At 42.3% G+C, this 15,625-nt stretch overlaps 1 protein-coding gene across 1 annotated transcript in view; it reads left to right on the top strand.

Moving 5' to 3' along the window:
- Positions 1-15,625, top strand: part of LOC143982308 (amine oxidase [flavin-containing]-like) — a 164,838-nt gene that overhangs the window by 88,794 nt on the left and 60,419 nt on the right. The window contains exons 2-3 of the mRNA XM_077480918.1: positions 5,790-5,884; positions 6,575-6,712. Coding sequence (XP_077337044.1) covers positions 5,790-5,884; positions 6,575-6,712 — 233 coding nt within the window. The remainder of the gene's footprint in view (positions 1-5,789; positions 5,885-6,574; positions 6,713-15,625) is intronic.

Here is a 15,625-nt window from a genome sequence, read left to right as displayed (position 1 = left end):
ATATTGCCGCTTGCCTGCCAATGGCCAGGCTAGTAAGCTCTTCATGGCATTGCATGATATCACCCATGTCCACCTGCTAATAGCTAGGATTGGTGGACTTTCAGAGAGGATCACCGTTAACCACCACAGAATCGCTGTGCATACTGCCAGGCCTGGATTATGGAAAACTTCATAAAAGGTAAGGCTTCATCTTGGTCCTAGGCAGGGGACAAAAAAGAAACACAGCCCCTGGCCTGGAACAAATATTTATGGGAGAAGGGTATGAGGGGGCAGGATTAACCCACACGTAGGCTGCCATGGAGTCTGTCAGGAAATAGGCTTATTCCACTTTCTATATTAATATGAGCCTTTTAATATGTCAAGAGCAAAATACCCATTGCAACTCAATACAATCAGCAAACTTTTATTTATTATTCTGACTTTTTCAAATTAGTCTAAAACATGCTCATGTTGCATATCCACTATAAGAAGTTTTCAGAAAAAGCCGCGCTGTAAAAAGTGAACAACTATATAATATCTAATACATATAGCATAATGTAAAAAAAAAGTAATGTGATAAACCGTTATTCAATTAACCATATAGTGTCAACCCATATGGCATAAGTGAAATGCAAAAATATATGAAATTACATACAACTGTAAATATTTTTTTATATAAGAAAAAGACATGCACCGCAACCACTAGAATCAGTATAATGTCTCTGAACAAACTCCCTAAGTGTAAAGAGTTAATTAGTCCATTTTCCAGGAGAAACAATTTTCCATAGGGTCTTCACTGTGATATTGCGCACAACACCAACGAAGAATTGTCATAAAAAAGGAGAGCAAGGATCCTCTACCACCAACAATACTGCCGCTTACTAGTTGTTTTGATCCCTTAGATGAGATCAGATATTGCCAATCCCAATTGCTTATCACCCAGCCAAGGTTTAGGTAGCAAAGAAGGTTAATCCTTTAAAACGCTCCACTCAGGCAATATTATGCTCCTATGAACACACCGCTCATTTCCGAAATATAAAAGAAAGGAACCACCATAGCATAATATTGTCAGTTATTTTAATAAAACAATAATCATATTGCACTTACATGTCTTCGGATATAAAAGCGATTATACATAAAAACTCCAGCGCGCCGGCTACGCTATCGCTACCCATGGCTTCTGGGATTCTGCGCTGATCCCGGAAGCGACGGGCAGCGATAGTATAGCCGGCCCACTTTACATTTTTTTAATTACGGTATTATTTTTATTTTTAAAAATGTATTTTTTTACTGGCCCTTTAAATTTGTTTTATCACTTTAATAAGGCCTCATGCACACTGGACGTTACACTAACATTATAAAAATGCAAGTAGCTTTGCAGTGAGTTTTAAAAATTTTTTTGCAATAGCAGTTTTTAGAGTTTATTAGTGCTTTTTAGCATTTTTCTGCGTTAGCAGATTTTAGCATTTATTGACTGTATAAAAAACCGTCTGAAGCCAAAAACAGCTGCTGTAAAAATGTCTAGTGTGCATGAGGCCTTATTGTTCTTACAAAAAATGTAAACATCCCTACTTGATGTGATTGTAGCCATATTAGTGCAAGTTTTATAACCCCCTCTGTGACTAGCATCCCCCCTCCATTCTATAACTCTCCCTCTGTCTTATCTCACTAAATCTGCTGCTATCTTTATTGCCATTGATTTGTATGTGTTTGTTTTTTCCCTCAGAGATTTATTTATTTTTTGTTTTTTTTTACATTCTGCTTAAAAATTTGTAAATCAGTACTGCTTGGACCTTGAAGAAGGGGACATACCCCGAAAGCTTGTCCTGATAAATTGTATGTTAGTGCAAATAAAAAAAGTATCACGGACAGTACTCAATTTTCTCAAAACATCCCTATAATGTTATTGATAACAATAAAGCATGGCAGGTCCTCTTTGTGGAGACATCTGAAGACCCCCAAATCTCTCCTCTACCCTTGAAAGCCTCAGATTAAAAAAAACATTGTTCTGATGCCTTCCAAAAAAAGTTTACATCCACCCTAAAACAAAAGTGACTTCATGGTGTCGCTCCCATCCTCCTAGATCATAGAGGTGAGCAGGGACAATCTGGTCTCTCTTTGCCTCTACGGCCAGCTGTTCGAACCGCCAGATCGTTTTCCGGTCTCGCTGGTGAGAACGATAAGCCAGAGAAACACCCGTGAGCAGCGGGAGGGGGGACAACCCTTCCCACTGCTTCTGAAAGTGATCCAGGGGTTAATCAGCCACTCGGCTGAAAATTTTAATCCCGGGGTTATGGCTGACAGCTGCAGTCATAGCCTTGGTAAACCACTTCAAACCTGTAAGGTACATGTACAGTAGGGGGTCTTGAATGTCCCAGGTCTACAGCTTTAGAATTGTCGCTGGTAAGTCTTCAGATGACACATGACTTCAGCAACCCTGACCAGACATACAATCATTTTTTCCATGCTCTGCTTGCTTTAATTCATTTAAGACCAAAATTCATAGATGCCTACATATCCAGGCCAAGTTTAGCAGTGTCAGCATGCATTGGTTAACTTGATGAAATGCTATTACTATTTTGCATACCTAATTCGATTTGATATATTTTAAAGAATATATGCTAGGGCTAATATTGTATAAACTGTTTTATAATGGGGATCGTGGTGGTGTTTTTTTTGGGGGGGATGTGGTGGTAAGTGGTGTGGTGGTGGATTTTTGTTTTGTTTTAAATATATGCTGACAAATGTCCAAAATTGTAGGAAAAAAAAACATCATACTTTTTTGTATTTTCATATCCTGGGCAATTATAGTATACAGTAAAACTGATGGCACTGCAGATGCCACTGTGTACTGAAGGCTAAACATTTTATTACTTTAATGCCTTCATAGCATTATTTTATAAAATGCCCCAGTACTTGTGCTACCCTACCCTGCTATATGCAAACACTTACCTGGTGTCCTGTCTTGGCCACCAGGTTCTTCACAATCGGCGCCGATCCCTGAACTTCCTGGTTGCAGAGGGGAAGTTAGGGTAGGCATGTGATTGGCTCCTGCAGATGTCTGTCTGGAAGGAGAGTAAAGACAGCTCCAAGTGGGTGCACAAACGCATAAGTGTTTTCTTTTGCAGCTGACTTGGCAAACGCGACGCCTGCAAATGGGATCAGAGTGTAGCACTGCAGAAACCTGCTGGGCATACTGGAAATATCTAATTTTAGAGAAGCTGACAATTTAAAAGAAAAAATTGTGTTTGATTTAAGGCTTTTACTTTTGTTAACGATACCTCCAACCTTCATGTGATGTCATAGCTGATGCATGTTACATTCCATCCTGTGACTACAGGTAAATGTAAGTTGTTATGCATACTGTCTCAAAATGTAACAATGCTTCGGTCATATTGTGTTTCCCCAAAAATAAGCCTGGGTCTTAAATTTATTTTTGCCAACAAAAGACAGTAGGGCTTATTTTCTGCGTAGGGCTTGACGTGTGCTGTCTTCTCTCCCCGTCTCCCTCCCTGCCTGTCAGGAATCCCCAGTGGCCAGTGGAACTGAGTAAAAGTGATTGTAAAATCCTAAAATGTACTGTATTACAGTATTATATAATGTAAACTGTGCATTTTTCTGTAATCTATTTGTGATAAATACCTTGTTATAGTGCCACCCGAATCTTCTGTGCACCGTTGTTTCTCTCTTCCCGCACTGACCTTAATTTTCTGGTGCAGTCCAGGGCATGCCACGAGCATTGCAGAGGGAGGGGGGCCCGAGATCCGGAATCAGCTGAGTGCCGCTCCGTGCTTCCATGGCCTGCCAGAGCTCCCTTCCCCCTCTCCAAGCACTACAGAGGGAGGGGGGCCAGAGATCACCCTCTGACAGCTGGCAGAAGAGGAGAGCAGTGGGGAAACAGCTGAGCACTGCTTGGTGCTTCCATGGCCAACCAGAGCTCCCTTCCCCACTCAGAGCACTGCAGAGGGGAGGGGGCCCAATACCCCCTGACGACAGCTGGCAGAAGAGGAGAGCAGTAGGGGATCAGCTGAGCGCTGCTCTGTGCTTCCATGGCACACCGGAGCTCCCTTCCCTGCTTGGAGCACTGCAGAGGGATCCCCCACTGACAGCTGGGAGAAGAGGAGAGCAGCGGGGGATCAGCTGAGCACTGCTCTGTGCTTCCATGGCTCACCAGAGCTCCCTTCCCTGCTCGGAGCACTGCAGAGGGGGGTCAAAATCCCAGACTGACAGCTGGGAGAAGAAGAGGAGAGCAGCGGGGGATCAGCTGAGCGCCGAGCAATGTTGTACAGAAGTTATTTATCACACATATGTAGCGGCAGCTCCTGAAGAACACATGCTATGCGGTTTTTACAAAGTTAAAGTTTGCCTAAACTGCAGTTTGGTTTGGGTACAATTGTCTAAATTAGACTTCAGCATCGGTCTGACTGGACCGTGAGATGTTTAGCCTGGCCACAGGGGGCACTGTCTCTTCTGGCAGGCTTGGAACTATGGTCTGGTTAGGTTACTCTCTCTCGGAGCCCACCCAGTGGGAGGGGCATTCTCGCTGTGCTTTCTGGGAGAGGGAACTTAAGATGCGGACGTCACGTGTTTCCGGTTTCCGGTCCAGAATGATGTGCTGACTTCATGGTCCTGGTCGTCCTGACCAGCCCCCAGGAAGACTATGGCCTGGGGTGCGGATCCACCTGACTTTGATGTCTCGAGGCTGGCTAGCCTGAGGCAGGAAAACGAAAAGAAGGATTCTGAGGTGGTTGGGTGCTGTCTCCAGTTTGGGAGAGACCCAGTGACTTCAAGCATTCCAGGGGAGGACTCTTCAGAAGAAAACCACGTGCGGTGGGTTTCTTAGCAAGAGCCTGGAAGGGCTGAAGTAACCGAGAGAATCCGATCTTGAGGCTATCACCAAGCTGGCTGAAAGATCCAGGTATCCTACAAGTGTTTCAAGCTTCGTTTTCCTACGTATTCTATGCCTGTGGCAGAGACTTGTTCTGACGTAAGCACCTTGTTGGCTGCTAGGCCTTGTGAGAGAAGGACTGTCCAACCTGAGTGATCATCCAGTTGTGAATGGCTATTCTCTGGATGTAGTCAACGTAAGCAAGTTCTTTAGCAAATTTGACTTTGACACAAGCCCCATACACATTATCAGATTTTCTGCTGACTTTTTCCTTCAGATTTACCAAAACCATGTAGTACAAGTGCCTACCTAATTGCATACAAATTGAAATTCCTAAGGTTTGACCTCATATTATATGGTTTTGGTAAATCTGAAGGAAAAACTGATAGTGTGTATGGGGCTAAAGAGTACCTGAACTTTCCTTTCCAACTCTCTGATTCCGATTCAAGAGTTTCATTGTTTACATTTTTGCAAATAAAATCCATTCAAGTGGATCTGTTGTCAGTCTCCAAGTTACTGGGCCATCTACCACGGGAACCCCTAGACATACAACGAGGAAGCCGGGAGGTAACGGTAAGCTCAAATCTAACCAGCAGCTCCTTCGGGGGTTAGTACTATACATAGATTACAGCAACATACACAGTTTACATTCTATAATATTGTAATACAGTGCATTTTAGGATTTAACAACCACTTTAAACTAGGGCTTATTTCCAGTGTAGGGCTTATAATGCAGCCTTTTAGCCAAGTGGATACAGGTGAATAAATCCATTCATGGTTTGACATAAGCTGTTCTATTAGCAGAGTGAAAATGCTAAAACTGTTGATTTATACAAATGTACCCAGTTATATGTATATTTTATTAACACTTACATAAACAACATATGATAGTAATGGTTAAATGATATGACTCTGTTTTTAGGGCTTTCCGCAGCAAAATTGCTAGTAGAATCAGGTTTGAGCGTGGTGGTTCTTGAGGCTCGGGACCGAGTTGGAGGAAGAACATTTACTGTGAAGGTGAGTTATCGGTACATTATGTAAGGCTGATTACTTTTGCTTATTGTCAAGACAGTCCCTGACCTTTTTTTCGTATTGGTGATGAGCGAACATGTATAAATTTACTTTACTGATATAAATTGTGTCAACATCGTAAGCTACTAGACATTTTGGGATAATATACACATTTAACACTTTTAGCATCTGTAATAATAAATATATAAACTACAAAGCAATCAGCAGTCACTTTTTAAGAAAATTGTTGAATATTGGATTCTGCACAGTATTGTACTACACATGGGACAATCTGCAAATTAGACCTGACACTGTGGTTGATTTACTAAAGGCAACAGAATTTTGCAGGGAAATTATGCTAGGCGTTAAATGAATGAGGTGAAGCTCTGTGGACTTCCATCATCTAATCATGTTTTTTTTCTTTTAAGTGTTTGGATATTCTTTACAAAGTAAAATTTCACCTCATTCACTAAGCTCTGGAGACTATTCTGTTGCAAAGTGCAACTTCCCTTGCTTGTGACAAAGGACAGATAAACTAAACCCAATGTCATTGCAGATTTTTGAAATCTAGTACAGTTTAATTGCCCAGTCTCACTCAAAAAGTTATACGTGTATCATTGGGGTATAACAGCATGTTTTACATTTTGTACAGGAATATGTTTTATAAAGCTAAATACTTTCTATATCTGATATTAGAATAGCAAAGTGAAGTACGTGGATCTTGGTGGTGCTTATGTTGGTCCGACTCAGAACAGAATCCTACGAATTGCCAAAGAATTTGGAGTAGAAACCTATAAAGTAAATGAAGTTCAGCGTCTCATTCATTATGTCAAGGTAAGATGTTAAAAATGTAATAATCGTTGTCATGCACATCATCACATTTTCCGAACACGCAGCAGAATTTGGGCTGCTTTGTCTGATTCAGACCCAGACAAAATTGTCCCATAAACGGTTAGGTCATTCACGTATAACCATCATACCGTCTCTTAAGCCCAACGCCCTAAAATTTGTCCTTAACCTAAACCCTAAACTTTAAAACTTCCAACTACCAAGCAAATGCACATATTATTAATATTAACCAGATATAATATTATAGTTTATGCAGCGCTTAACAAAAGGAGACAGTACAATACAATTTAAGGCCAGAGGTTTAAGAGGGCTGTGCTTATGAGAGCTTACACTCTAAAAGGGAAGTCAAATTATGTAAAAGGTAATAACTGTGTAAGGATGAGTTGTTACAGAGTAAAATTTCAGTTGTTAAAGTGGATGTAAACCCAAAATTTTTTATTTTTTTTCTGTCTGGCACAATACAGAGTATAGTATTTCAGATCAGCTGTGCCCAGTCTTGCCACAAAGAGTTAATCCAGCTCTGAGAAAACCTCATATCTTTTTTCAGTGAAATAAAATAGATAAACTGTGAAATCTTTGTCCGTTCTTCCCCCTTTCTGTGATTGACATATCTTGTGCACTAGCCTAAGACATGCATTATTTTTTAATTCCCACCCCCACTCCTTTCTTCAGCAGCCCTGCAAGGATTGGCTGTTCCACACCTCAGCATGATTTGGCATGCTGAAGTCATGTGGGGACTTTTCTGGGTTTTGACTGGATGTTAGTGATCATAGCAGAAGTTCAGTGTAAGAAATACACAGGAGAAAATGCATGTTGATAAGGGGAGTGTATAAGTGGCTGGGGAGTCTACTGACATCACGACTCCACCCACTGAGCCCTGGAAAACAGACCCACCCACAAAATCTGCAGTTTTTCGGGTCTCATAGCAGACAGAGGGCAGACATTTGACAGATAAGTATACATGCAGGAGACATGTATATTCTTCTAAATAACCAATGTTGCAGTAGTTTAGAAAGGATGAGAGTGGGTTTACATCCACTTTAAGGAGTAACCCCACTTTTGTTGAGAAAAAAACATTCCCCTTGGGTAATCAATGTGCATTACAGGGATTTTAACAAACGTTGTTGCAGATTCCTACCTTTTGTTATTCTGAAGAAATAGCTGTTTGTCTCTGTCCATGTGCAGAGTAAATCTGTATGGGAGTGGTTTCATAATTATCAGTCAGCTGCTACACTGGAAGGGCTCTAATGAGGAAAGCTACAGATTCTGCATCCCTTTAGAAGTGATTTCCCATTAAGAGTATCTGACCAAAAATTTTAAAAAAATTGCTGGGGATGCTCAAAATCTGATTTGTATGTTAGTGCAGACTTCTGGGAAAGTCAGTAAGCCAATCACACAAGCAGGAAATTAAATTTTCAGGGGTCTGTACAGAATGCCTCTGGGTGGCCAAATTGCATTGCACTTTACAGAAAATTACAGAGCTGCAGATTGAAAAGGAAAGGTAATTTTTAATAACATTCAATTACAATATGACTTGTGTCCCAATTGTATACATTATATTCTTTTATTTTATTTGCTCATTGTTTTCCCATGAAAGGGGAGTTACCCTTTAAGTAGAGACAGGATAGACTTCCCTAAAGAGATACATCTTCAGGGTCATCCTAAAGGCAGACAGAGTAGCAGACAGCCTAAAAGGTTGGGGTAGGGAGTTCCAGAGAATAAAAGAGCCTCTTGAGAAGTTTTGGAGGTGAAAATGGCAGGAGGTGATGAGGGAACTGTAGAGTAGGAGGTCTTAGGAGGGCTGTGTTTTGAGACAAGATTGGTGATGTAGCTGGGAGCAGAGCTGGGTATTGCTTTGTATGTTAGTATTTTGTATTTTATTTGTTGGGTGATTTAAAGCCAGTGGAGGGACTGGTAGAAAGGGTGGCACACACTGAGATGTTGGTAAAGTGGATGAGTCTGGCATAATAGACTGAATGGGGGGGGGGGTGGCTTGTGTAGGGGTAGGCAAATAGAGGGAGCTGAAATAGTCAATACCAGATATCACAAGTGACTGGATTAGTAGCTTTGTGGTGTCATTGGTTAGGAAGAGGCATATCCTGGAAATGTTATGGAGGTGAAGTTTAAGGATGAGCCGAACACCCCCCAGTTCGGTTCACACCAGAACCTGCGAACAGACTTAAACTTTGTGTGAACTTTAGAACCCTATTAAAGTCTATGGGACTCGAATGTTCAAAATCAAAAGTGCTCATTTTAAAGGCTAATATGCAAGTTATTGTCCTGAAAAGTGTTTGGGGACCTGGGTCCTGCCCCAGGGGACATGTATCAGTGCAAAAAAAAGTTTTAAAAACTGACGTTTTTTCGGGAGTAATGATTTTATTAATGCTTAAAGTCAAACAATAAAAGTGTAATATTCCTTTAAATTTCATACCTGGGGGGTGTGTATAGTATGCCTATAAAGGGGCGCATGTTTCCCGTGCTTAGAACTGTCCCTGCACAAAGTGTCATTCCTGCAGGAAAAAAAGTAATTTAAAAGCACTCTGACCAAGGGAGGAGGTGCGGATAGAGGTCTGAGGACACAGCCTTGGGAAACCCCTTACAGTGAACGGAGGAAGAGGTAGAATTGTAAGCGACACTGAAGGAGTGCTTTGATAGCTAGGGGAAAGAACTAGCAAAAAGCAAAGTCTTGGAGGCTAAGGGAGTGGAGTCTTTTGAAGAGAAGCAGGTGGTCAAATGTCTGAGAGGCTGAAAGGTCTAATAGTAAGAGCAATCAGTAGTGGCAATTGGTTTTAGCCATTAGTAAAGCCCCATACACATGAACCAATTGTAGCCCAACAGAATGTCATACTTTTGTCCGAAGGCCGTGTGCCTGGATTTTGTCTTGCATACAAACGGCACACAATTATTGGCCAACAAACACAAATGTAGTGACGTACTACGTGGAATTTCAGCTCTTGAGCGCCACCCTTTGGGTACCTTCTGCTAATGTTATGTTTGGTGAGCATTGATTACGAGCATGGGTGTTTGTACTTTTGTGTGACGGACTTGTGTACACACGATATGAAAATCTGACAACAGACCGTTGTCCTCCGAAAATTTACTAGCCTGCCATCCAACATTTGCTGGCTGAAAGTTGGACAACAATTGTCTGATGGAGCGTACTAATGGTCGGATTTTAGGCCGTCTGTCATCACATAATTCCCTGCAGAAAATATGATGATGTATACGAGGCTTAAGTTTTTTGTGAAATTCATTGTAAGGGTCAAGAATGTTGTAAAATAGCAGCTCAGAGTGTCGTAGTGTAGGTGTTCTAGAAATTGGAGCTAAACAAGAGGAGGTGAGTCTTAAGCCTTGTACACACGGTTTGATTGTTGTACAACCGAGAGTCTGATTCTAAAAGCACATGTGCAGGATTTTGTCCAGCATACTATCTGCAAATTGTCATTCGACAAATACAAATGTAGTGACGTACTATGAGAGTATAAAGAGGAAGTTAATTTCTCAAGCGCCACCCTTTGGGCCCCTTCTGCGAATTTCATGTTAGTAGAAGTTTGGTGAGCGATGATTCACACTTGTTAAGTTATTTATATTTGTGTGGCATTGACCCCCGAAGGAGCTGCTGGTTTTATTGGGCTTACCGTTACCTTCTTGACCTCGTCTCTGTCTAGGGTTTCCCGAGGTAGATGGTCCAAAGAAATGCAGAAACTGACACTGGATCTCCTTTCAGGTTGTTTAGAAGATAAAACAGTCTCTTAATAAAGGGTAGAGGTTTAGGAGAAAGTTCAGGTACTTTTGCAACTGCAAAAATAGAAAGTCTCTTATAGATGGAATCCAGAGATTAACAGTTTCACAGCTGGATTCTCACTACCTCCGGATAGACCTCCTCTCACTAGGCCTAGCAGCCGGTAGGGTCTCGTAAAGCAAAGTCTCTGCCACAGACTTGGATATGAATTACTTGAGCGTAACCGAGGGTCATAGACAAATTTAGAGAACTATCATTCGGTACCAGTTTTTTCTCAGCCGGTCCGGCGATACCGTGAGATTGTAAGTTCATGAAGCGTCCTTCAAATGAGCCTCCGGGCCCCTTCCGAGAAACAAGCCTTGTGCATGGCTTCCTCCTCAAGAGTCCTCCCCTTGATGGTCAGAGTAGTTGAGGTAGTGATCAAAAGCCTGATGAAGGAGCATGCATGCTCCGAATCGCCGCTTACTCCAGCCCGTCTCCTGAGGATACAGACTCCCTGAACATCAGATCAAGGGCACTACAGTGACCAGCACTACCTCACCCGAGGAAATCTATGGAATAGACTAAGCCACTAACCATCAGCCAAAAAGTGAGAACCTTGTACTACAGCCCTGCGAATCGTGCCTATGGACACACGAATGAAACACTGCATCTATGATGTGCCTTTACACCACTAATTTAATGTGAGTGTTTTTAAACCATTTTTAATAAATTTGAGTAACTTTATTGCTGCACTTAGAGGGCGCCGTCTCTTTCTCTATTCATTGTTTCCTAGAGCTACTTCTTGCTTTAAGACTGGCATCCCATTAGGGTACAGCTTGTACTACTGACCCTCCTCACGGACCACCTTGATGATCTACATAGACCCCGAACCCTTCATCGTGGACACTGGTGTGTGGATATATTTAAAACCCACACAAAAACCGATATACTCTTGCTATATAGACACGATTTACTTTATATATTAACATTTTTACTTATCATACTACAACTTTTTTGCATTCCCAGCGAGCGCCATATTACCCTCCTCTGCTGTGTTACTACCATAAATACCACTTCCCAGAGTGCACAGCAGGAGAACACTCCCACTGGGCTGATTCAGAGAAACGTGGCACTTAATACACCCAACTAGACTGCGTTCTAACCACTTACCGGCGGTGACAGCGACACCTGCGGTCAAGGAGAACTCAGTGCAATCTAGTCAGACTGGTACTGAAACCATAATTTAGCAAAATTTGCTATTAATATTATAATATATTAATTTTCAAAACATATAGCGCATGCTTGTCAGGAGCCGGCACTACATTTGTATGGCAGATAGCATCTCTAATTTAATTTCTTTTGGTTTTTTTTCTGCATAATAAAAAAAATGTAGAATAATACATGGCAGTTTGAGAGTAGGCAGTTGCATTAAAAACAACACAATGGAAAATTAACAAGGGACACCAAGATAGTTGTATCTTTGATCTTAAATCTTAAAAGGGATAATGGTGTTGTGGTAACTTCCCCAAAAAATTAAACAACAACCATAATATTAATATTATTTATATCACTACAAAACAAATACCTTTTAAAATACGTTTGGCATAGCTATACTACATCAGTATCACCAGCAAAGCAGCTTCATTATTATCCCATTAAAGAAGATGAGAATGTGCTCTGCATTTCGAAATTTCATCAATTGCCACGTGGCAAATGTTAATTCTAGATTACGAACAGTAGTTTACAAGACCAAACTCTTCCCGGTCGTTCCTTAATTCCAATCATGCGTGTTTGCACTTTCAACTTTTGTGTGGTGATTTCTGTACTGACCATCCGAAAATCAGATGTTGAGTTCACATCCGACAAAAATTTTATAGCCTGCACATCCAGCTTTTGTCTGCCAACAAAATTAATCCGAAAACACGCAGACAATTCGTCTCACAAATTTTCCCATCTGATTTTCGTATTGTGTGTACGAGGCCTTTAGGTTGTTCTGAGAGCTTTTTAAGTGTAGGGGTGGCCAGTGCATTTTTTTTTTTTTTGAAGGAAAGGTGCCAGTTGAGAGGGAGAGATTGAAGATGTAAGCAAGCGTAGAATAAAGCAAGAAGGTGACTGGAGTAGTTGTGTAGGAATGGCATTCAGGGAGCAGCAGGTGAGGCGGACATCAGAGAAAAGTTTAGAAATCTCCTCTGTAGTGACAAGGTCAAAATAGGAGAATATTGAATGTGGTGGTAGACATGCTATGGTAAGTAAAAAAAAAAATATATATATATATATACTCCTGCACTGCCCTAATGATGCTGATGCACATAGGTGTGTGCAGCCTAATGCATTAGGGTGTGCACCCCAAAGCTCAAACACACGTGTGTGTCTGTATATACATATATATGGTCCGGGCACATTGATCTTCCTGCCGACACAGTGAAAGAGAACTGTGTAAGCACTTCTCTTATTGGCAGAGCTGGTAAAAGATAAATCGTTGCCATCTTCCTGCTGCCACACAGAGCAATAATGCTAATGTACACTAGGTGATTAGGGTGTGCCCGGGCACATCTGGCACACCCTGTGTGCACACCTATTCTGATGCAATATATGAGCTGTGTGCAAACACCTCAATGCTTTCCCACATTCAAGGGAAGTGTTTATGTGAAATGATGCCACGCTGCTCTCACACTAACCTACACTGTGCAGTTAAATATCCAAGTGTTCGAAATTATTACATAGATTGCTCAAATAATTAATTACCCAGCAAATGCACATAAATGACAATCAGTTCATAATATGTATGACTCTCTCTCTCTCTCTTCTCTCTCCCTCTTCTCTCTCCCTCTCCCTCTCCCTCTCCCTCTCCCTCTCCCTCTCTCCCTCTCCCTCTCCCTCTCTCTCTCTCTCTCTCTCTCTATATATATATATATATACATACACACACACATACACTCTATTGTTAACATCTGCCTTTACACGCATGTAAACTTTAATGGCATCCCAGTCTTAGTCCGTAGGGTTCAATATTAAGTTGGCCCACCATTTGCAGCTATAACAGCGTCAACTCTTCTGGGAAGGCTGTCCACAAGGTTTAGGAGTGTGTCTATGGGAATGTTTGACCATTCTTCCGGAAGCGCATTTGTGATAGGAGTGTGTCTATGGGAATGTTTGACCATTCTTCCGGAAGCGCATTTGTGAAGTTAGGCACTGATGTTGGCCGATAAGGCCTGGCTCGCAGTCTCCACTCTAATTCATCCAAAAGGTGTTCTATCAGGTTGAGGTCAGGACTCTGTGCAGTGAAGTCATGTTCCTTCACCCCAAACTCACTCATCCATGTCTTTATGTTTTGGAGACCTCCACATCATGTGGACCAAAATCCCCTATTCCGTGGCATCTTGGGCATTTATAATCAGCTCTGTATCCATACCAGAAAAGTTTCTTTGGGGTGTAATAAGCCCTATGTATCATAAATAATTGTGACATTTTTTGTGAGGGTGATACTGACACTTGGGAACTCATTTCCATTTTCCTTTTCCATTGTTCTTCAGTAATTTTTTCTCCCAAATCTACCTCCCATCTGTTTTTATTTTTAGCGAGTCTTTCACTATTAACTATTTTCCCACTTATTTGTTCATATATCGAGGATATCAAACCTTTAGACCAGAGGTCTCAAACTGGCGGCCCTCCAGCTGTTGCGAAACTACAAGTCCCATGAGGCATTGCAAGGCTGATAGTTACAAGCATGACTCCCACAGGCAGAGGCATGATGGGACTTATAGTTTCACAGCAGCTGGAGGGCCACCAGTTTGGGACCCCTGCTTTAGACAGACTGGCCTTAACTATTTTTTGTATGAGGGGGGTTCTACACCATTCTATTTGTGTTGTGAATTGAGCACTCAGGGCGTGTCTGACTTGGAGATACCGATAAAATGAATGGTTTGGGACACCGTACTCCTCTCTCAGCTCAGCAAATGATTTGAGGGTACTCCCCTATACAGTTGAGCGAGTTTTCTGATGCCGCAAACCTCCCATTCTTTTATTTTACCCACGGGGATCAGTTCTGGGAGAAATGTATTATCCCTGATAGGGGCATCCTCAGATGTCCCCCAATACCCCATGATTGTTTTAGTTGCCTGCCATACCTTAACCATCAATTTTAACGTAGGAAGTCCAGGGGAAAATAAGTCTGCCTCCAAAGTCTCTACCAAATCACTGTGCAAGTCTCCTTGCAGCATCAATCATATATTTGCATTCCTGTCCTCTGCAATACTACCTCCCCTCAGATGTTGCAACTGGGCAGCCAAAAAACAGCTGCGTGGGTGTGGAACCGCCGCTCCCTCTTCTTTTATAGGTAACTGCAATATCTGTAAGCCTATTCACGCCTGTCCCTTCTTCTAGATCAATTCCCTAAACAGGGTTTCAATTTTGTTACACCAGTCCATCCTAATCCAGACCGGTACAGCAATTGCGGCATCCAGATCATCTTAATCAAGTTAATTCTAACAGCAGATGACAGGGGGAAGTGGCTCCAGATATCACACTTACGTCTAAACCAAGGACCAAGGGGGCGAGATTATCCTCTATATATTGGTTGATGTCCATTGTTAGCCATATCCCCAAATATTTTACCCTGTCCACCATCCTTAACCAGTTGCCGACCGCCGCACGCCGATGTACGTCGGTAGAATGGCACGGGCAGGCATAAGGACATACATGTACGTCCCTTGCCTCCCGCGGGTCGGGGGCCCGATCGGGCCCCCGCCCGGTGCCTGCGGCGGTCGGTTTTCGTCCGGGAGCGATCCGGGACGAGGGGGCGGCCATTCATTCATGGCCACCCCCTCGCGATCGCTCCCGACGAATAGAAATCCCCGGTGACATCACTTCCTCTCCTGTAATGTAAACACAGGAGAGGAAGTGATGTATTCTCTCCTCCGTGTCGGTATTTTTCGTTCCGACACGGAGGAGAGCGGATCGGTGAGTTGCACCAACACTCTACACACACAGTAGAACATGCCAGGCACACTCACACCCCCCCTTTACCCCCCGATCACCCCCCCAATTACCCCTGCCCCCCAGTCACAGTGACACCAATGTAATTTTTTTTTATTTTTTTTTTTTTTGCATTGGTGTCATTTGTGACTGTAATAACTGTTAGGGCAGTTAGAGTTAGCCCCCTTTAGTTCTAATGT

Source organism: Lithobates pipiens, unplaced genomic scaffold (assembly GCF_037356315.1).
Source record: "Lithobates pipiens isolate NorthernLeopardFrog02 unplaced genomic scaffold, aLitPip1_a1.2 Scaffold_16, whole genome shotgun sequence".
NCBI lineage: Eukaryota > Metazoa > Chordata > Amphibia > Anura > Ranidae > Lithobates > Lithobates pipiens.
The sequence above is the reverse complement of the archived record's forward strand: the minus strand, read 5'-3'. Positions and strand labels throughout refer to the sequence as shown.